Source organism: Acomys minous (assembly GCF_964271855.1).
Source record: "Acomys minous genome assembly, chromosome: 3".
Lineage (NCBI taxonomy): Eukaryota > Metazoa > Chordata > Mammalia > Rodentia > Muridae > Acomys > Acomys minous.
In genome coordinates this window covers 112565459-112584328 of record NC_140485.1, presented here as the reverse complement: position 1 = coordinate 112584328, position 18870 = coordinate 112565459, and the positions used below count along the sequence as shown (strand labels likewise).

At 43.3% G+C, this 18870-nt stretch overlaps 1 protein-coding gene across 9 annotated transcripts in view; it reads left to right on the top strand.

Moving 5' to 3' along the window:
- Positions 1-5663: 5663 nt before the first annotated feature.
- Positions 5664-18870, top strand: part of PTPRK (protein tyrosine phosphatase receptor type K) — a 516193-nt gene continuing 502986 nt past the window's right edge. For 4 of the 9 annotated variants that reach the window (XM_084775136.1, XM_084775135.1, XM_084775134.1 and 1 more), the window contains exon 1: positions 5672-5986. In XM_084775136.1, the coding sequence (XP_084631262.1) occupies positions 5890-5986 (97 nt within the window). In that variant the 5' untranslated portion in view covers positions 5672-5889. Of the gene's footprint in view, positions 5987-18870 lie in introns of all 9 variants that reach the window. The other 5 variants (XM_084775132.1, XM_084775130.1, XM_084775139.1 and 2 more) reach the window with 3 other exon arrangements.

The following is an 18870-nucleotide window of genomic DNA, read 5'->3' as shown; positions in this document are numbered from 1 at the left end:
TTATTTTTTATTTTTTTGAGGCATGGCTTCTCCAAATAACCTTGGTTGTCTTGGAACTTGCTCTGTAGTAGGCTGTCCTCAAACTCAGAGATGCACCTGCTTTTGCCAGGGGAGTGTGGGGGTTAAAGGCTCATCAACAACACTTAAAGGACTGCAACAATTTTACTGTAAGGAAAACTTACAGTGATTTCAGTTTCTTCTGCACCCCTTTCTGGCGCAGGAGTGGGGGTGACAGGTGACGTGTAGAAGCTCATTTTCATCTACCAGCCCAAGAGGCTCTGCTTGATAAATTGGCACTGGGGATAAGATTTTTGGTACAGAGGATCTGGTGTGAGAAGTGAGATGCAGAGTCAGAAGAACCTAGTCAAGAGTCCTAACCCTGGGGCTGGAGAGATGGCTCAGAGGTTAAGAGCACTGACTGCTCTTCCAGAGATCCTGAGCTCAATTCCCAGCAACCACATGGTGGCTCACACTCATGTATAATGTGATCTGATGCCCTCAGATGTACGCACAGGTGGAGCACTGTATACATAATAATAAATAAATAAATATTTAAAAAAAAAGAGTCCTAACCCTACCGTTGACTAGATCTAGAACCTTGGGCAAGTATTTTAATCCTCACCTGAGGCTGTTTTGAACAAGGCAGGTGGAATTGCTGCCATCTGTCTGGCTCACTTCACATGCTTGACTGAGAGACAGAGAGCCCATGGAATATGCTCTGTGAATGAGGAAACATAACTAACTAGTTCCTATAACAAGCTGAGATTTCACCTGATGGCTGCGTGCAGACATGATCTGTTCACTAAAGAAATAAAACCTTTTGTTCACTGGGTACAGATATCATCAGTGCACTAGAAGAAAAAAAATAATGTTTAATAAGCAACTATTATAACCAGCTCATATATTTGGTTATGCCTAAGTCAATCAATGGGTCCAAAATATATTCATTACATTTGACTTTCTAAAAGAAAATTTATTGACCAGGTGACTTGTGGCTATTGTCCCAGTAGTTGGATGGACAAAGCAGAAGGATTGCTGCAAGTTCATGGCCAGCCACGTCTTGGCTTTCCAAATCCTGTTCCCATGACCCTGAGTGCATTAACTGTTCTTACGTCCCGTGTGTGACATCACTGGACACAGCAACACCAAAGAAGAAAGATTTACTTTTGCTTTTGGTGTCAGAGGTTTTTTTGTGTCATCATAGTGGGAAAGTGTGAGGTTCAAGGCAACTAGGGTATGTGGGGAAAGCCCTCGCGCAATAATTTAGAAAAGTAGGCCAGAATGAAGGATGTCTTTGTTTCATTCACAAAGGCCAAACCCTAGCGACTTACATCTGCCAGCTGTACCTCACTTGGTTTTTTTTTTGTTGTTGTTGTTGATGCTGCTGCTGTTTGTTGTTTGTTTGTTTGTTTGTTTGTTTGAGACATGGGTTGTCTGAGTAGCCTTGGCTCTTCTGGACTATAGTGTAGACCAGGCTGGCCTCAAACTCACTTGCCTCTGCTGCCCAGGTGCTGGGATTAAAGGCGTGCTTCACCACACCCAGCCATACCCCACTTCTTAAAGGCCCTATAACCTCCAAGATCCGGGAACCCATTGCTCAAAATATGATGTAGTCCCAGGCCATTTCAGATTCAAACCACAGCACTGGTCTTGAGAGACACCCTGGACTAGATCTTGGACTAGATCTTAAACATTCTCCCCCAAGGACTTATATATAGACAGCTTGGTGTACAGGGATTTTTAATTCAGAACATAGCTGTTCTAGCAACAGATCACATCCAAAGTGATCTATGAACATACAAACATACTGATCTCCAGTGCTTAATTTTCAATTATACTTATTAAAATTTAATAGAACCTAGATTCTATTGGAAGCATTTTGCCAATTGAAAGTGCTATATGCATAAGAATAAAAGATATTATATAGTTCAAAGGGTGTCTCACACCTCTTATCCTAGTAGGAGGATTGCTACAAGTGACCAGAAACAAGCAAATAACAACAACAAAAACCTCAAAGAAGGCAAGCAATCCTTCAACCAAATACATCAACCAACCTTGTGAAACAAACAAACAAACAAAAAACAAAAACAAAACAAAACAAACAAACAAAAAACACCCCAGGAAAACAGAAAGGTGAAACTATGAAAAATTAACTAAGCTACATTAGTTAATTGACTGAAAATTGAATTCGTACTTTTTTCCTATGGTGTTGGGGTTGGAACCTGGGGACTGACTGGTCTACCACTGAGCTATACCCCAAGCTCATGTTTTATTATTGGTGCTGTTGTTTTTATCAGTCTTTTTTTTTTCTTGCTTTTTTCTTCCGTTTTAAAATGTGCTTTAGTGTTTTGTCTGCACGCATGTCTGTGTAAGAGTGTCAAATCCCCTGGAGCTGAGTTACAGACAGTGGTGAGCTGCCATCGGATGCTGGGATGTGAACTTGGGTCCTCTGGGAGGGCAGCCTGTTTTCTTAACTGTTGAGCCATATCTCCAGTCCCAAGTCTTTGTTTTTGCCTTTTTTTTTTTTTTTTTTTTTTTGCCTGTAGGGTTCTGTTGCTTTATTGTAATACATTACATAGAACATAAACTTTACCATGTTACCCACTTCAAATGTGTCACTTGGTGGCACTAAATTGCAGCCTTCACCATGACCCCTCTCTCTCCAGCTTTTTCTTCCTTAAAAAAAAAAAGGCTTTATTTTCAGTCATGTGTATGCATGTGTGTATACATCTACTTGCAAGTGCCTCTAATGTGGCACTGTGCATGTGAGTGCTCCTGGAGGCCAGAAGAGGGTAGCAGGCACCATGGAGGTAGAGTAGAGGTGGTTGTGAGCCCTCTGACAAGGTCAGTGGGAACCAAACCCTGGGCCTCATCAAGAGCAGTATGGGCTCTTAACTGCTGAGCTGTCTCTATGGCTGCCCCTGCCCCCAGTCCTTTGATCTCTAAACTGAAGTTCTATATTGTATTGGGCTACCCTTCCCCAAGGTTTGATCACAAACACTCTTCCCTCTGCAGTTTCATTTTTCCACACAATTAAGTTTTGTGCATTATGAAAGATATCCTACTACTAAGTAATATACCTTATGAGTGGACTTGGCCTGTAAGTGGACATTTGATTGTTTTCACTTCTCCTTTTTGGAAGAATATCTTAGTTCCAGGGCTGGAGAGGTGGCTCAGTGGTTAAGAGCACTGTCTACTTTTCTGAAGGATCCTGGCTCAATTCCCAGCACCCACATGTCAGCTCACAGCTGTCTGTAACTCTGGTTCATCTAACACCCTCACACCAGTGCACATAAAATTAAATACAGAACATAAAGCCCTGGTCCATTCTGATCTTTAAAAAGAAAAAAAAAAAGAATTTCTTAGTTCCTAAAATTTTTTTTAAAAATATATCTCTTCTGTTAGTGTCAGGACACCAACTAGATAATACAATGAAAAAAGAAAAAAAGAAAAAAAAAAGAAAAAGAAAAATGAAAAAATACTTAGGCCACAGAGTGGAAAGTTCAAGTCCAGCCTGCTACTGAAGTGACAATAAGCCTAACCGGCCCACTTTAGCTATAAGCCCTAAGAGTAAAAGGTCCAATTTGCTTGTGCAATCTGCTACAGCATTTCTTCTGGTTTTATTGAGACAACATCTCTGTTGATATCTTTTAAGAATTTACTGCTCTTTCTCTCTCTCCCCCTTTCCCTTCCCCTCTTTGTTTGGGTAAATTACTTTATCCCTAGTCTGGCTTGCTTGAATGCAGACCACGAGACTGCTGCCTGAGCTTGTTGAGACGGAGAGTGGTCTTGATTCAATTCAATACTGACCAGTAAAGACACCTGGTACATCTTGAGCACCACCAAAATGTTTTCTGTACTGTTATTACTCCAGAGAAAATGGACCAAGTTCTCTCTCCCTCGTCCCAGGGAATGGTTAGGATAAGAAGCGTGGTACTGCTCCCTCTCTGTAGGTCTCTGAAGGGCTTTGTTTGCAGGCTTAATCAAACAAATTGCCAGGTCACGAGCATCTTCCCTCTTCCTTTCAAGTATAAGACAAAAAAATTCTTTTATGGATAGAGGAGCTTCCTTTGCTTTTACTGTGGTAAATTACTGCTAATTTTAAAGAAAGTTCTGCTAAGTCTTCAGAAAGGAAAATAATAGGTTTTGCTTACCTGGGATCTAGAAAAGCTCCTCAGTGTAAGAAACAGGGACCCTCGGTACAGTGTGTTTCAAGTCACAGGTTAATGAGCTAAGGAATACTTAAACTGTACCCCGAGGGAGGATGGCTGAACTGTGTTGAACTGAATTGACAAGTGTTGGACTGGTCCTGGTTACTAATGAGCAATCCCCAAGGCTGGAGTTTAATGGAGTTTCTATCCTCAGCAAATAAAAAAAGAAGCCCACGCTCTTTCTTCCTTCTTGATGTGTATGTATAATATATGTACATAGATATATTGGTATCTAGATATGTGTGTGTGTGTGTGTATCACAGTTAGTTGCATTTATACATTTATATCTGCTGTTCCAAACTCAGCCATAACAACACGTATCTATTACACAAATAATGTGTCTTGGTAAATGGTGAGAATGTTATATTAAATTGAATTTCACTTCATTTTTTTTTAAGGCTAAAGATGTCTGACTGACAGGTGTCAATCAAGACTATTGTTAGAAGTTGCGTATATGGCATCAAAATTTAAAATAAAAGTTATGCTTATCAATTGTGGTCACACTTACGTGTGTAATATTTTGCAGAAGTAAGCAACTATACGATGTTGCTACAGAAGCAAGTCAGGGTGGCATTTGGAGAAATCATGCCAAGCTGCCAAGGTAGCAAACTGACAGACTTCAAGGCTGCGACACAGCTTTGGGCTCCTTCAGAGCAACCATGCTGTGTTCATGGTTTTGGGGGGGGCCCTTTTATTAAATACGTATTTCTTAAAAAGCTATAAGACAGTAAAAATAAAAACAACCCAAACCTTGCTCTACTCCACGAAGCTATACGAAGGCAGAGCGGCTGGGAGCTTCCCCAAGCAACAAGCGAAGTCAGTGATGCGGCAAGTAAATTCAGATATTCTGCAAATGACAAGCCAGAAATGAGGCACGCCAGCTGTTCACACTGGAAACTTACCCAACATTTTATTTTGGTCCAAGTTTTATTTATTACGCGAACACACAAGAGTAAGTTTTCAAGGGGGGAAGGGACTCTTATTCCTTATCATATCAATAAGGAAGAGTCAAATTTCAGTGGAGCTCGGCGTTTTAAAGCTTGCAAGTACGGTCCCGTTTCTTCCAACCACCAGCCGCTCCAGTGGGACCACCACCTTGGGGACAGAACCCCAGGATACCTCTTCTCGGGTGCCTCCTCCGCAGTCCGCCCACTGTCCTCCCACATTCCTGCCTCTCTGAGTCGCATCTTGGAGATCCGGCAGTAAGCTGCGCGGCGTCCCCCTTTCCCGCTCGCCGCCCCGGATCCGCGAGGCCACCGAGCCCAGGTAGCGAACAAAGGCGGCGCGGGGCGCGCGTCCGGGCTGGCGCGCGTCTCCCCGGCAGGAGGCGGCGGCGGCGCGCGCTGGAGCCCGCATTCCTCTGAAGCGGCCGGAGCCCGCGGGGCGACGTCACCCCAGGCTCCGCCCCCGTCCCTCCCCGAGCAAAGTAACTCTGGACTACCCTGAGCTGCCTCTGCCGAGCATGGAGAGCGGCGGCCGCGGCTGGCGGGCGACGCGGGAGGCGCTTTCACCCGCGAGGTAGTTTGCCGACGTTGCGCAAGGACGAAAGTGCTGGCGGGTGGCCGCGGCTTCCCCGCGAGCCCCCCACGAGGCCGGGCGGGCGGCTGGCTGGCGGATTTCGCGGCGATTCCCCCGGAGGCTCTTTGCAAAGCTGCTTGAAACTTCTCTCAAACTCGCCATGGATGTGGCGGCGGCGGCGCTGCCTGCTTTTGTGGCGCTCTGCCTCCTGTCCCCGTGGCCTCTCCTGGGGTCGGTCCAAGGCCAGTTCTCAGCAGGTGAGTGGTCGGTGGGCGTCTGGGTCTATAGCTGTCCCCAGCCTTGGACTCCGAGGCAGGAAGGACTGGCTGAGTGCCGGAGCTGGGGCCGGGAATCCAGGAGGAGGTCACTTGGGGAAGGGGGTGCAGGTTGGAACCAGGTTGGGAGTTTGGGTCAGGCGGGACGCGGGGCCACGAGCTGAGCGTCACCAGGCACAGGTAACTTTCACGGTCTTGACTCATTGTTTCTGAGGCTGGCCCAGAGCACAGACAGCCTTGGGTGTGCTGATGGAGCGTGTGGAGACCTTGCTTTTCTTAGGTGAAGTGTTGATAGCTTGGGCGTCGGACGCAGTCCAACAGAGCTTTAGTTAAGGAAGAGAGAAAGAAAAAGTACTTAAGGCTACCCGGACCACGATTTTATGGCTCGCGGAGCGGGCTGGCGGCTCTCTGCCATCAGACTGTTCAAAAATTCCCCGGGAAGCCTTTGTCAGAATTGTGGGGTCGCTAGGGACTGAACTCGGCGCTCTCTGCCAGGTGCTTTTTGTCCCGGGAATAACCTCCTCTGACTATTGTCCAAATACTTCCCTGTGCCTCCTGGAGGCTCCTTCCCCCTCAGGGTTCAGGGTTCAGAGTTGCTCCTGGATTAGGGCACAGCGTGGAGCATGTTGCATGCGTATGTTGGCCCGAGTCCTTACGACGTTTGGAAATGTGGCACTAAGGATAGATTCCGAGCTGTCCTGGCCAGCGAGGTCTGGGCGCCCATTTCCGGAAGGCTTACCCTGCTTATGTAGCGAAACCACCACAGAGCTGGCTCCACACCTTCCTGAGTCCGCCTAGGTGACCGGTGTGCTGGGAACATTCGCCGCCCGCCCCTCCCGCTCCCGCTCCCCCCCCGCCCCCCCCCCCCCCCCCGGCCAAGCCCTGGAGAGAGAGATGCGATGTAATGTTCCCTTTGAGTTCTAAGTAAAGCCGCTCAGAGAAGTCCCTGGATTTCAGGTCTCACCGGACTGGTGGTCTCTGTTCCGGTCCAGTTTTGATATCCTTCCTGTAGGTTGCTTGTTTCTGTGTGTCTGTCGGCTCTGAAGTTTCACCAGGTGGACGCTGGGGAGCGGGCTCCCAGGTTTCGCCTCTGCCTCCCTCAGGGCTTGACAACTTTTCTGGCTAACCTACCCAGCCCAGCCCGGTTTTCGGGCGCATTCGCCGCCTGGTTCCCAGTTGTAGACGGGGGACACAGAGTGGCCGGAGGGTGACGGGAAACGCGACAGCCCTGCTCCTGGCTGAACCGGGCAGGATGCGAAGACAGAACTTACTTTGTACTTGACAGTTTCATTGTTGAGACTGCCAGATTTCCTGGAAATAAACTCACCATGTTGTTTTCCGGAGCAAATCCTTCATTAGCGTTTCTTTCCCCCTCATCTTTTAGAACCGTATGAAAGGAGTTAGACCTCAGATTCTGGTGCCTGAGTGCGTCCTCCTCTTAAGGCAGAGCCTATGAAATGGCAGCAGGCAAAGGAAAGACCATGTATCTGGGTAGTGTGCACAGGGCACCAGCTCTATGCTATGAGCTCGGACGACTTAATTTAATTCTCTCTGGTTTCAGCATTACCGCGCGCTTCTCTGCCACACAATGCTGTTAGTATTGGAACCATGCTTGCTGTAACTCATTATATGCAGCAAGTTGGAGGGAGTATTGATTTCTACACAGCGCTTGTCACTGCACGGCGAGCCTAGCTTGAGACGGCATGTAGTTTGTTAATTGAACTTTACCAGTTGCATGATTAAACACATGTATTCAGGAGGACTCCTGACCAGTGATGTCTTAACAGCTGATGGATATATTTGCAACACTGGAGAAACTTTTCTCTTTTACAATGTTATTTATCCTTTAATCAGCGTCTGCTGAGATCTTTTCATTACAGTGTGCCGATGTGTTTGGAGTGTGTGTGTGTGGGGGGGGGGCAGGGGTGGGAATAATGAATGCAGTCCTCACAGAACTGGCTACCGTCCTCTTGGTAGCCAGGATATGCATATTTGCCCACAAATGAAGGTCTTTAATCTCTTGTTTAAAGTCAGAGTGTCTACCTACTTGTCTTTCTCCAGAGATTAAAAGTTGGTTTTGAAGACTCTTTTTTTCCCTGCTTGTCATAAATCATTTGGTATTGTAATGTCATTAACCCAATGACTTATTTGTTATTAAATACAAAACAAAACAATGATTGGGGATGAATTAGAGATTCTAAGTGTTTTCTTTCTTGCTTTTATTCTTTCTGATTCTATTTTAAGTGGTGAATTTCTGGAGAAATTCAAACTTACATGCTTTAAAGAGCTAAGGAGGTGTGTTTTTCTATATTTTAAAAGTACAAATACATGTTTTAAATCATGATTACCAACGTCAATTCACCACTTTCCAACATTACTGTGTGTCTGTTAATGTAGAAAGCTTAAAATCAAATTTGGGAGGATAATGTAGTTGGCAGTTTGATATGTCATATGCATTGAATCTCCGTATGTGTCTCAATCACACATTTAACACTTTCCTGTTGCAACCTTCCTTCCTGTTTGCAGGTAAAGGGTAAAACTGCTCCATGGTAAACATCTTTAAAGCCAGGCCTTTATCTATACATTTCACCTTTCACTCTTTAATCTCTGAAAATGACACTTGTGTCTGTATTCTACCCGGGAAAACTCAAGTGTGGGACGCAGAATGCTGCTACTATCTAGTCACTGGGCAGTGTAGCTCTTATTGCTGGCTTCACTGTGGTGCAAGCAAGCTTTCTGTGGAACTCAAGCCTGACGAAACCAGTCTCCCTTGGAAAACTCAGCTTTCTCATCTATAAAATGGGGATAATAACATGCGTCCTGACCTTTCCACATAGTTTTTATGAGGACCAAGTGAAGTCATTTATGTGTAGCACAGCACTGTCAACTGTAAAGCATGGTGCAGCTATCTGGGCTGTAATCATCATAAATTAAGGTAGCTGGAGTGCCAGAGTTTCAGCTTTACAGCTTTTAAACCCTTAGAACTCTCTTCTCAGTGAGTACAGGCTGGATGTGCATGTGTGCGTGTGTGATGTGTGTGATTACATGAGTTTCAGTGTGAGTGTGTGTGTGTGTGAGTTCTTCCACTAGTCAGTTATTTTCATCATAAATAGCCTAGATTGAGTCAGCCCATGAGTTTACAACAGTATCAGAAATCATTTTTAGCCAGGTGTGGTGGCTCATGCCTTTAATCCCAGCATTTGTGAGGCAAAGGCAGGTGAATTGCTGTGAGTTCCAGGCCAACCTGGTCTATAGAGTGAGTTCGGGATAGCCAAGATGACATAGATAAACCCTGTCTTGAAAAACCAGAAAGAAAGAAAGAAAGAAAGAAAGAAAGAAAGAAAGAAAGACAGAAATTATCTTTAATGGCTTTTTAGCTTAGTAGTGCAAATCTTGCACCAGTTAAAACTTATGGAAGCCTCACTGTTAATTCTTCCAGTATCCCTACCTGTAGGGAAGATACTTGTAACATCTTCTTATTTTAAAGTAATTTGTTGCGCACCTGGCTCCCAGTGTTCTCAGTGCTGAGAGTTACATGTAACTTTGGATGCAATCTTATCCATGACCTAGAGAAGGGCTATTGTGCCTGGTATGAAGTAAGCCAGAGAATGCCATTCAAGATCCTGCCGCCACTGAGGGCCTGGCGCATCACTCTGCTTGTCCCCTAGTGCCTTACAAGTCACCAAAACAGAACCACTTGCCTTGTGTCTGGCTTCTTGTTGTGTCTAGTACAGACTTAATTTTCCTTTATTCCTCTTACCTGCTGGGAGCCAGCCTGAGTTAAGGTTTGCTATTTAGTTTTGATTGACTGGTATTCTTTGGTGTCTAGATACACTAAAATTAAAAACTGTGCTCTGCAGAAATGATTTGGACAATTCCAGGACTGTTTTTCTCTCTCACTGCTTCACTTATATATTTGAATTTCCTAGCTTGTGAGATGTCATTTTGTGTCTGGCCTGCCCAGATGGGAAGAGGCAGACTTGGCTGTTATTTGGTCATTGGCACGTGTGTTGCTGACATCTCTTCTCTTTGTATTCATGAATGTGAATCTGAAAAATAAATCAACAAATCAACCTCTCTGTTTCTCTGTCTCTCTTTCACACTTTCTCCCACGCCTCCCTGGTAACAACAAGCCCCTGTGCATATTCACCAAATAAGAAGCTTTCTGTTTTCACCAAGTATCTTTAGGTGCCACATATGTTCTGAAATACTAGATATAAGACCAGTCCACTACCCAAAGCTAAGACCATTCTTTTACACATGAGGCCCACTCCTGTGTCCAGCATTGATGTGTTAGTACTATTTTTGTTTCCCTAAATATTAAATTTATATGATATAGTTCCTTATAGGAAAAATACGTTGGTTTACACTAATTTATGTCAACTGCGTTGGACTGCTTCTCCTCAAGACTGTGTGTTTAGACAGAGTAGGTCATTCTGAGCATGGATCTGCACTGTTCCCGTTTCTTCCTCTTGCTTTTCATGGAGGGAAAGACATGGAATAATTGAGTGGAGGAAATAGCAAAACAATTTACACACAAAATGCAGTGTGTGTGTGTGTGTGTGTGTGTGTGTGTGTGTGTGTGTGTGTAAGCATACATGTGCAACATCACTTACTTAATTTTCAGAAGAGGGGAAAAACCCCCACTTTCTGAGTTGTTTATTAGAATCAGCCTTTGCCTTTGTCCAAGCAGATTCATTTCTTATTCTATGAATGTAAACATTTCTCTCTGTGTATTCCTCTCAGACTCTCCCCTTTGATCATCTGTGTCTGGTCTGTGTTCCTTTATCAAATGGTGTTTCTCTGCCTAAAAAGGTTGTAATTGCTTTTGAACATGACTTGTTTTTTTCATCAGAATCCATGCTGTTTGTCATAGTTACTGAAAAATTGTACAAACCACATCAAGTCACCATGTATCTTAGAGTGGTATTTGATTACAAAGCTAATGAATAATACATACATTGGACTGCTTTTTATTTCAATGGAAGCCAAAATAAGCCAGCATATCCATGAAGTATTTTTTTTTTTAATGTCACAGAGTGTTTCATGTTTGTATCTATTTCTGAATGAGAGCTTCATAGTCTTTTTTTTTTTTTCAAGAGGGGTAGAAAATTTGAGTACCAGGTTGTTTGATACTTTGAGATAAGTAGGATAATTTGTGTACATCTGTGCTTCCAAAAGCTTTTGGGAGTTGCTACATTTGGATGCTTATGGTGTTAAGTCTAAGGGAGAAATGTTGCCAACTTCAGACTCCACATGGTTCAGACATGATTGGCGCAGACACCCTTCAAGAGCCAGAGCTACTCATAAGACACTTTCTATTCAGTTGGCTCTGAGAGGTGTGTCTACAGCCTTGAATTCCTATGGAAATTCTCTTGATTTGTGGTTAATGTCTTGGTAAGTCCTGTTAATGAAAGCTCAATTTTTTTCTAGTATAAAAACTTAATATTTGTGATGTGTTTCGGGTTGTTGAGGCTCTGGGAAAACACTGAGGCAGGGGATGCAGGGTCTGTATTGATCCTGCTGTGGAGCACTGCCATTTCCCCACTTAACGCTGTGTAGAGGTTTTATTTATTTTTTTTTTTCCTTTCTTTTGGCATTCTGCTATCTGTTGATAACCCAGAAAAATTATTAGAGGTTCATTTTGTCATTTACAATTGCTTTAGGTGCAAAGTAAGTGGCCTTAAGTGAAATAACTCATGTTTCCGCCGATGTGACCCCAGAGCTGAGTGAATAAAAAAGTGATGAACTGGGCAGTGCTGGCTGAATCTTCTACAGGCATCATGGAGGGGGTTGTTTGAATGAGTGTTCAGGAGCAAAGCCAGAGGAAAATGTTCTAGTTGAATTACAGTTTGCAGTTATTTGGTTGGGGGAGCTGAAAGCTTTAAGTACGTATATCTTAATGATAGTGTGAACTTCACTGCCAAAGACTCATGCTAGAAGAAGCCATGACAGTCGAGTGGTGGCGTAGGCAGTGCCTGCTCACATCCTTGGAAAGACTACCTAAAGCCCTTCAGTAATCGCTTTTCTATTTTGACTTTGATAGTAAGTGAAATATTTGTTCTGAATCAGTGTCCCGTCCCATTGTCCATTACACTTCTTAATCAGAACATAATAAACCTCCCAGGTTGGCATCTATATATTCCACTTTCCCACTGGACCCTGCTCTTGAAGCAGCTGCCCAGGCTGATGCTCCAGACTTTGTCCACAGCAGCTCCTGGCCTGGCTATAGAAATCCTTCTAGTTGGGGTGCTCTAGCAACTGCTTAAGTGGGAGACTAGCCACAGCTTTTTGGTATGATTTGACAGCAAGGGCAACGTCCGGGAAGAAGACTTTCTGGGGCCAAAAAGTCATAGCTGGCTGCTTTTCAGTCCTTGTGTTTCTCTGCTGAAGCTGGCTTAGCATTTGCTTGGTTTGTGGAGCATGAGCTTTACCATGACTTGGGACCTTGTGTTGTTCATCTGTGATCAGACACGGCGCTACACATACTGAACTGGAATTTAAATTTCAATCTGCTGATTTGCCAGGCCACTTTAATTTTTGGAAACATTGTATTGGAACAAACAAAACTGAGCTTAAAAAGATTGTCACATGCACTTTATTGTATAATTGTGACAGTTTTGTGCGAGGATTTAATTATGACATAAAACAGATTTCTCTGTGTTTATGATTCTTGTAGATTAAAAAGATATATTATCTTCATTTTACTCTGCTCTATGAGTGTTTTGTTTGCATGGATGTCTGTGTGCTATGTGCTTGCTTTCTGCCTGTGGAGGTCAGAGGAGAGCATCAGATCTCCTGCGACTGGAGCTATGGATGTTGTCATGTGGGTGCTGGGAATGGATCCCAGGTTCTCTGTAAAAACAAGTGCTCTAAGCCACTGAGCCATCTGTCGAAGCCCAGGTTTATAATTATTATTTATATTTACCTGATAATAATTTAGCATCCTGGACACACAAGAACATTTAAGATTATACAGGTTTTCTTTTTTTTTTCCTTTTAATGAACACTCAGATTTGAAAACATTTTTTTTTCACAAGAAGACAAATATAAGGCTAAGTAGGTTTAGTTATTGATATTGCTTAAAAGAATATTTATAGGTACATATTGTCCATGGGACAAAAATATGCTATGTGTAAACTATTTTTGCTTGATTTAATGTTGGTCCTGGAATTTGTATTCCCTCTGACTTTAGCACAAGTAGTCTCTTGCTTTATTATTTTCTCTTTCTTCTAAGATCTCTGTAATACGGAGCATATTTGTAGGTCAGTCGGGTTTAATGAATGGGAATTGGAAGGTAGAATGCATTAAATCTCACTATGATTCTTTGTACTATCTTTTCTGCTCATATTTAAGAACAGAGATTCTTGTCAGTTTTCTCCAGAGAAAAATTATGATGTAATAGACAGTGTACACTATTCATGTCAAAACACAATTTTCCTTGCATTTTATAGCTTGCTGTAGCATTCTTTTAGAACATGAATTCCCCCAGAAGACCTAATTGCCTTTTTATTAATGAGTCTGTAAGTGTTTTTTTTTTTTTTTTGCTCTCCATTTACTATTCCAAATGTGCCTACTTTTGCTAGCTGTTTCAACAGTGAAGTCTCTGATTAAATCACAACTGCTATATTTGTTTTTGCTGTTCACTAGTGATTTGGAAAAATACTGGCATAATGACATGGTTATAGCAGCGAGTAATGAAAGGCAGGAAGTATAAATTAATGTTAACCCATGATCATTGCCAATCCCGTGATCCTAGAAGCTCTAGTTTAGAGACAGTGGTTGGGAAGATCCTTTGTGCTTTTGATAGTGTAAAGAAAAACCAGCGTAGCCTACAGTTTCTGAACTGTGAGGGACAGAAATGTTGAGGACTGACAAATTCTATGTTTATTGAATACTTTGGGAGGTCCAATGAGAGATAAGTCACAGGCAAGGAAAACCTCAAAGTTTTTCACACACTTTCAAGAACTTTGGAATCTGAACATTCCTATCAACTGTTTGTGTGTTTTCCTTCTAATTTTATTCCAAATTTACTAGGTCTTCTTTTACTTTTGTTAGCCGTAGTTAGGTGCATCTATTCTCTCACCTGCTGGAAAAGAAATATTTTTTTTTCCCCAAAGCAATTATAAAAACAGAGGGACCTGCCACTTGCTGAGGACCCATGATCTTGTAATGCCTAGGATCAGTGTGTTACATACTTTAAAGTCTCCACACTAGTGCTTGTGGACCCATTCTACACTCAGGCTTAGGGATGGAAGGTGCTTGTCCCACAAGGTGACCTTGTGAGAAACTGGCCGAACCAAGATGCATTTATCCTGGAGGGGATGCATACACATGCAGTGATTAAGACATGGCAGTTACACACTAGCAGAAAATGCCACAAACTGGAGAGGCAGCTACAGTGTCACTTGTGAAGGAATTAAATTAGCTTTGACCAATCAAAAGAAGGAATAGAGGATCATGTGTGTTTGTGTGTGTGTGTGTGTGTGTGTGTGTGTGTGTGTGTGTGTGTGTGTGTGTGTTTGTATGTGTGTGTGTCATCTTTCTGGTACAAAGCGAGGAGAGAGTTGGGGTAACAGGGAAGACATTGTGATCAGATGCACCGGGGAGCAGGGGCGAGGTGGAGGTTGTAGAGTCAGTCTTTCCTATCAGATCCGATTACAGATGGTTGTGAGCCACCGTGTGGTTGCTGGAAATTGAACTCAGGACCTCTGGAGAAAGAGCCAGCGCTCTTAACTGCAGAGCCAGTGTAGTCAGTCTTAGCTGTTGAGGAGGGCAAGGAGAGGAAAGAGGCAGTTTGTCCCCTAATGGATGTCTGTGTCTAACACCACAGTGTTTGTAGTAGGGAAGGTTGAGTCTTTTATTTTTCCTTAAACTTTATAGTAGGAATGTATTATTTTCATTGTTTTATTCTGTGTACCCAGTCAATCCAGCATTAAACTCATCTGATACAGTTTTTCCAGAGTGGTCTATTCTGGAATTACTTACGCTCTAATTTAGCATTTGAAGCTTTGTGTGTGGTCATATATGCTTTTAATCCTAGCAGAGGCAGGTCAGCCTCTGTGAGACCCCGGCTAGCTTGGGATGCGTAGTGAGTTCTACGCCCGTCAGGGCTACATGGTGAGACCTTGGCTCACAAAAGGAACATAACACCAACAGATTTAGTATTTGAGTCACATTTGTTATAGCACATGCATCATATTGCTTATTGTAATATAGATAAAATATCTTTTATAGCCATTTTTGTTTGTATCTAGAATTTTAAAACTAGCAGTGTAAAAGTATAAAACTGTTTTAACTGTTTGCCTTGATTACAATTCTCGACTAATCCAAAATGACAATAACGTGTGTGACTGAAAGAGACTGTCAGGTAGCTGCTTGCTTTTCAGGTACCCTGTTAGGATTTACTCGTACATAAAGCATCCATATAATAGAATTAAATAGTACAAAAGTGTGAGTTAAGCTATGGTAAATGATTATAACTGATACAGTGAAATAAAACCTGGTACCTCCTTACTCTTTGAGAACTAATACTGCAAACCTTGAAGCGTAGGTGAACTTGCATGATTTTGATACATTCATGCAGAACATGGCACTTAGGGAGAGATGCTATCAGAAACATTTGCGGTATTGGGTCATGAATGACAAGATGTAGCACCTGCATGCCCAGTTACTCGTGTTCGAATGCAGTGGGTCGAAACCTGTGGGTCGAAACACCTTTGGGAGTTGCGTGGGAGATACACACATAACCATTCATAACAGTAGCAAAATTACAGTTATGAGATGGCAGCAAAATAATTTTGTTGTTGGGGTCACTGCAACACAAAGGACCGTATTAAACGGTCGAAGCATTAGGTAGGCGAAGAACCAGTGTTCTAGTGAAAGAGTTGCCTAGTATCTGAGGTTCATTTCTGGTTGTGAAAACAAACAAACAAACAAACAAAACAACAACAAAACCAACTTAAGGTAGATAGGGTGTATCTGGCTCGCATTTCCGGGTTATAATCCACCAGGTGCCAGGAACCCTGGCTAGAGAGCCACAATGCATTCATTGTCATGAGCAGTCGAGCAGTGAATTAACGCGTACACAGTAAGTGCTCCACTGTCATACTAACTAGCATCCTTTGTCTTGGGAGTGGTCAGGTCTTCCTTCGTAGGATATTGTAATCACGGTAATCCCACAGACGAGCCTACAGGCCAGCCTGATTCAGGCAATCCCTCACATAGATTCTTACAAACTTTTCCGTGTGTTATTTGTTTTTATTTGCCGGGGTGGGGGATGGGGTTGCCTGCATGGGCATCTGTATGAAGTGCCCGCAGGGGTCTTTTGGAACTGGGTGGTTATGAGCCACCACATGGGGACTGAGACTTGACTTTGGTTCCCCTGAAGGAGCAGCCAACGCTTGCTCTTTCCTCCTGAGCCATCCTTGATTGAGATTCTGTGTAGGCGATTCTAGGTTGTGTTGACTTGACAGCTGAAGCTAACCATCATACCCAGCCTCTTAGATAAATGTAGGTGTTGGTGGCGTAAGCTTTGGTTGATGGAGGACCATGGCTATGCCATCTTAGGCAAAGATAGATGCTTCCATCGCCCAGAATGGATGTGTTGGCCTGGGCATGTGACTCTGCATATTGAAGTAAAGACTGAGTGTGTGTTGACTTCACCCTGTGTCCCCCTGCCATCGGGCCTTATTTTAATATTCTTTTGTTTGTTGGTATAGAGAAGTCCTTCAATGATGTTTTCTCTGTGTTTCCTTCTGACTTTGTCTATGCTTTTGTTCCTCTGTTTATGTGATGAGTTGTGTTAACTGGGTCTGGATTGATGTGGCTTGTCACAGTTTGCTGTAACGATTTGGCTGGGTGGTAGCACATTGCTCATGTTTACCACGCTACCTAAGCTCATATATAGATACTTAGGAACAAATGCATGTGGAGAAAGGCTGGCAGAGACCTCAGTCATGTGAACAAAAGGCATTGGATATTGGGTCCAGAGCCCTGGGGCTGCAGTAAGGGGGGGGGGAGGGGGAAACTGTGACTTTCCAAGCTTCAGTCATAATTCCTTTCTCCTTAATCCTTCATTTCCGTACAGTACTGTGGGCATATTCCAATGAAGAATGATTTTAATGTCTTCTCTCGTTACTCAGCCAGACACCTTTAAAGATAAGATGAGTAATGCAGGTGAAAATCCTCCTGTAATTGTAAACTCGCATAAAATGCAAATTCCGTTTAGGGATATAAACTTTGGCGGTAAATAAATTATTGTTGAAGGCATAGGACGTGTGTACGCTGAAGGACGGAAATGAGAGCCATAGATGCTTCATATATATTCATGTCTGAGTTACACACTGCCTATGTAAATGCCAGGGAAAGTGCTGTGATAAATAAGAGTTTATAAGGTTCCTGTGAACAATGGGTAATTCGGCTGTCATGTAGCACCCAGTCTAGCCCCTCCTCCCCCATTTCATTTTTTGCAGATACATATAAACACTACCAAGTACCATTTCTATGTTTTCTAGATAGGCCAACAAATACTGCATCAGACAGTCCTATTGAACACAGCCAGACGCATGTCCTAAGGACTGTGACCATGAATGCCATGTTGCATGTATAGTTCTTGAGTAGCTAATGGTAGAAAAATACTCTTTTGGGGACTAAGGCTGTAGCTCATTGAGTAGAGTAGGCGCCTAACACTCACAAAGCCTTGCATTTGGTCCCCAGTACTCCCACAAAACTGGGTGTAGTGGTGCATGAATAAAGTCCCAGCGCTAAGGACTTGGCAGTGGGGGATGAGGAGTTGAAGGTCATCTTTCAACACAAAGTAGGCTTGAGGCCAGCCGGGAGTACATGAAAACTCTGTATCAAAACAAAAACAAACAAACAAACAAACAAACAGATCAATAAAACAAAAGAAGCAAAAAAAAAAAAATCAAACAAAGAAAAACCAGCTACAAAACCGAGTTTTTCACTCCAGCTGGCTGTTTTATTTTTTTTTAGTTTTTGTTTTTTGTTTTTGTTTTGTTTTTGTTTTTGATGCTGCCCTTACTAATTCTATTCTTCATACTTTTACTATTTGGTATATGTCAGTGCTAGGCCAGGTTATGTTAGTAAGCAAGGGCCTCCTCTTGGATCTTGGGGAACTGATGTTTGACACAAGAGTGGCGGCCTTTGTAGAGCATCACACCTAATGATTCACAGTGCAGCCTCAGGCGATTTTGTAACTGACCATACCTCTATGATTTGGCAAGTCTCAGAGGCCAGGCTGTCTCTCAGATTTTACTGACCCACTTCAGAACTTGCCTAGGATAATTCCAGTCCCTTAGAGTCTCCTGTCCTTGAGACTACCCCCCTCCCTGCCAAAAGCCCAAGGCTGCAGAAGGAGAACTGGGGGGGAAAAAAGTCAGCATCAGGATAGTAAAATTCCACTGAGTGGAATTTCCCCAAAGTTGAGTAACCTGAAGTCTAAACAAACGTCCTAGGAGGAGATAGCACCTTTGTTTTCTAGAGGTTGGCAGGCTGGCCTGTCCTGCTGGAGGCAGGAGCAGGAAGGGCCTTCTGTGTAGGCTTCACAGCAGTGCACATCAGCACACTGACATCCTGAGCACTCATAGGCAGAGTTCCTGGTTGTGGGCTGGATTCATATCTGTTGTGACCTATGGCTGTTGTTACCTGGACTCCCAGGGGCCCTGGAGGCTTTCTCTGTCATGCCTTCAACTCCTGGCAACCGGGAATGAAGGCCAGGTGAGGACATCCAACCCGTCACTCCCCAGCTAGCTAGCATCTGTGTCCCAGAAACAGAACACAGTCACCCTGGTACTTTGATAATCCATTATGATGAGGAATTGGTATTCATATTTAAAAGTGCATTG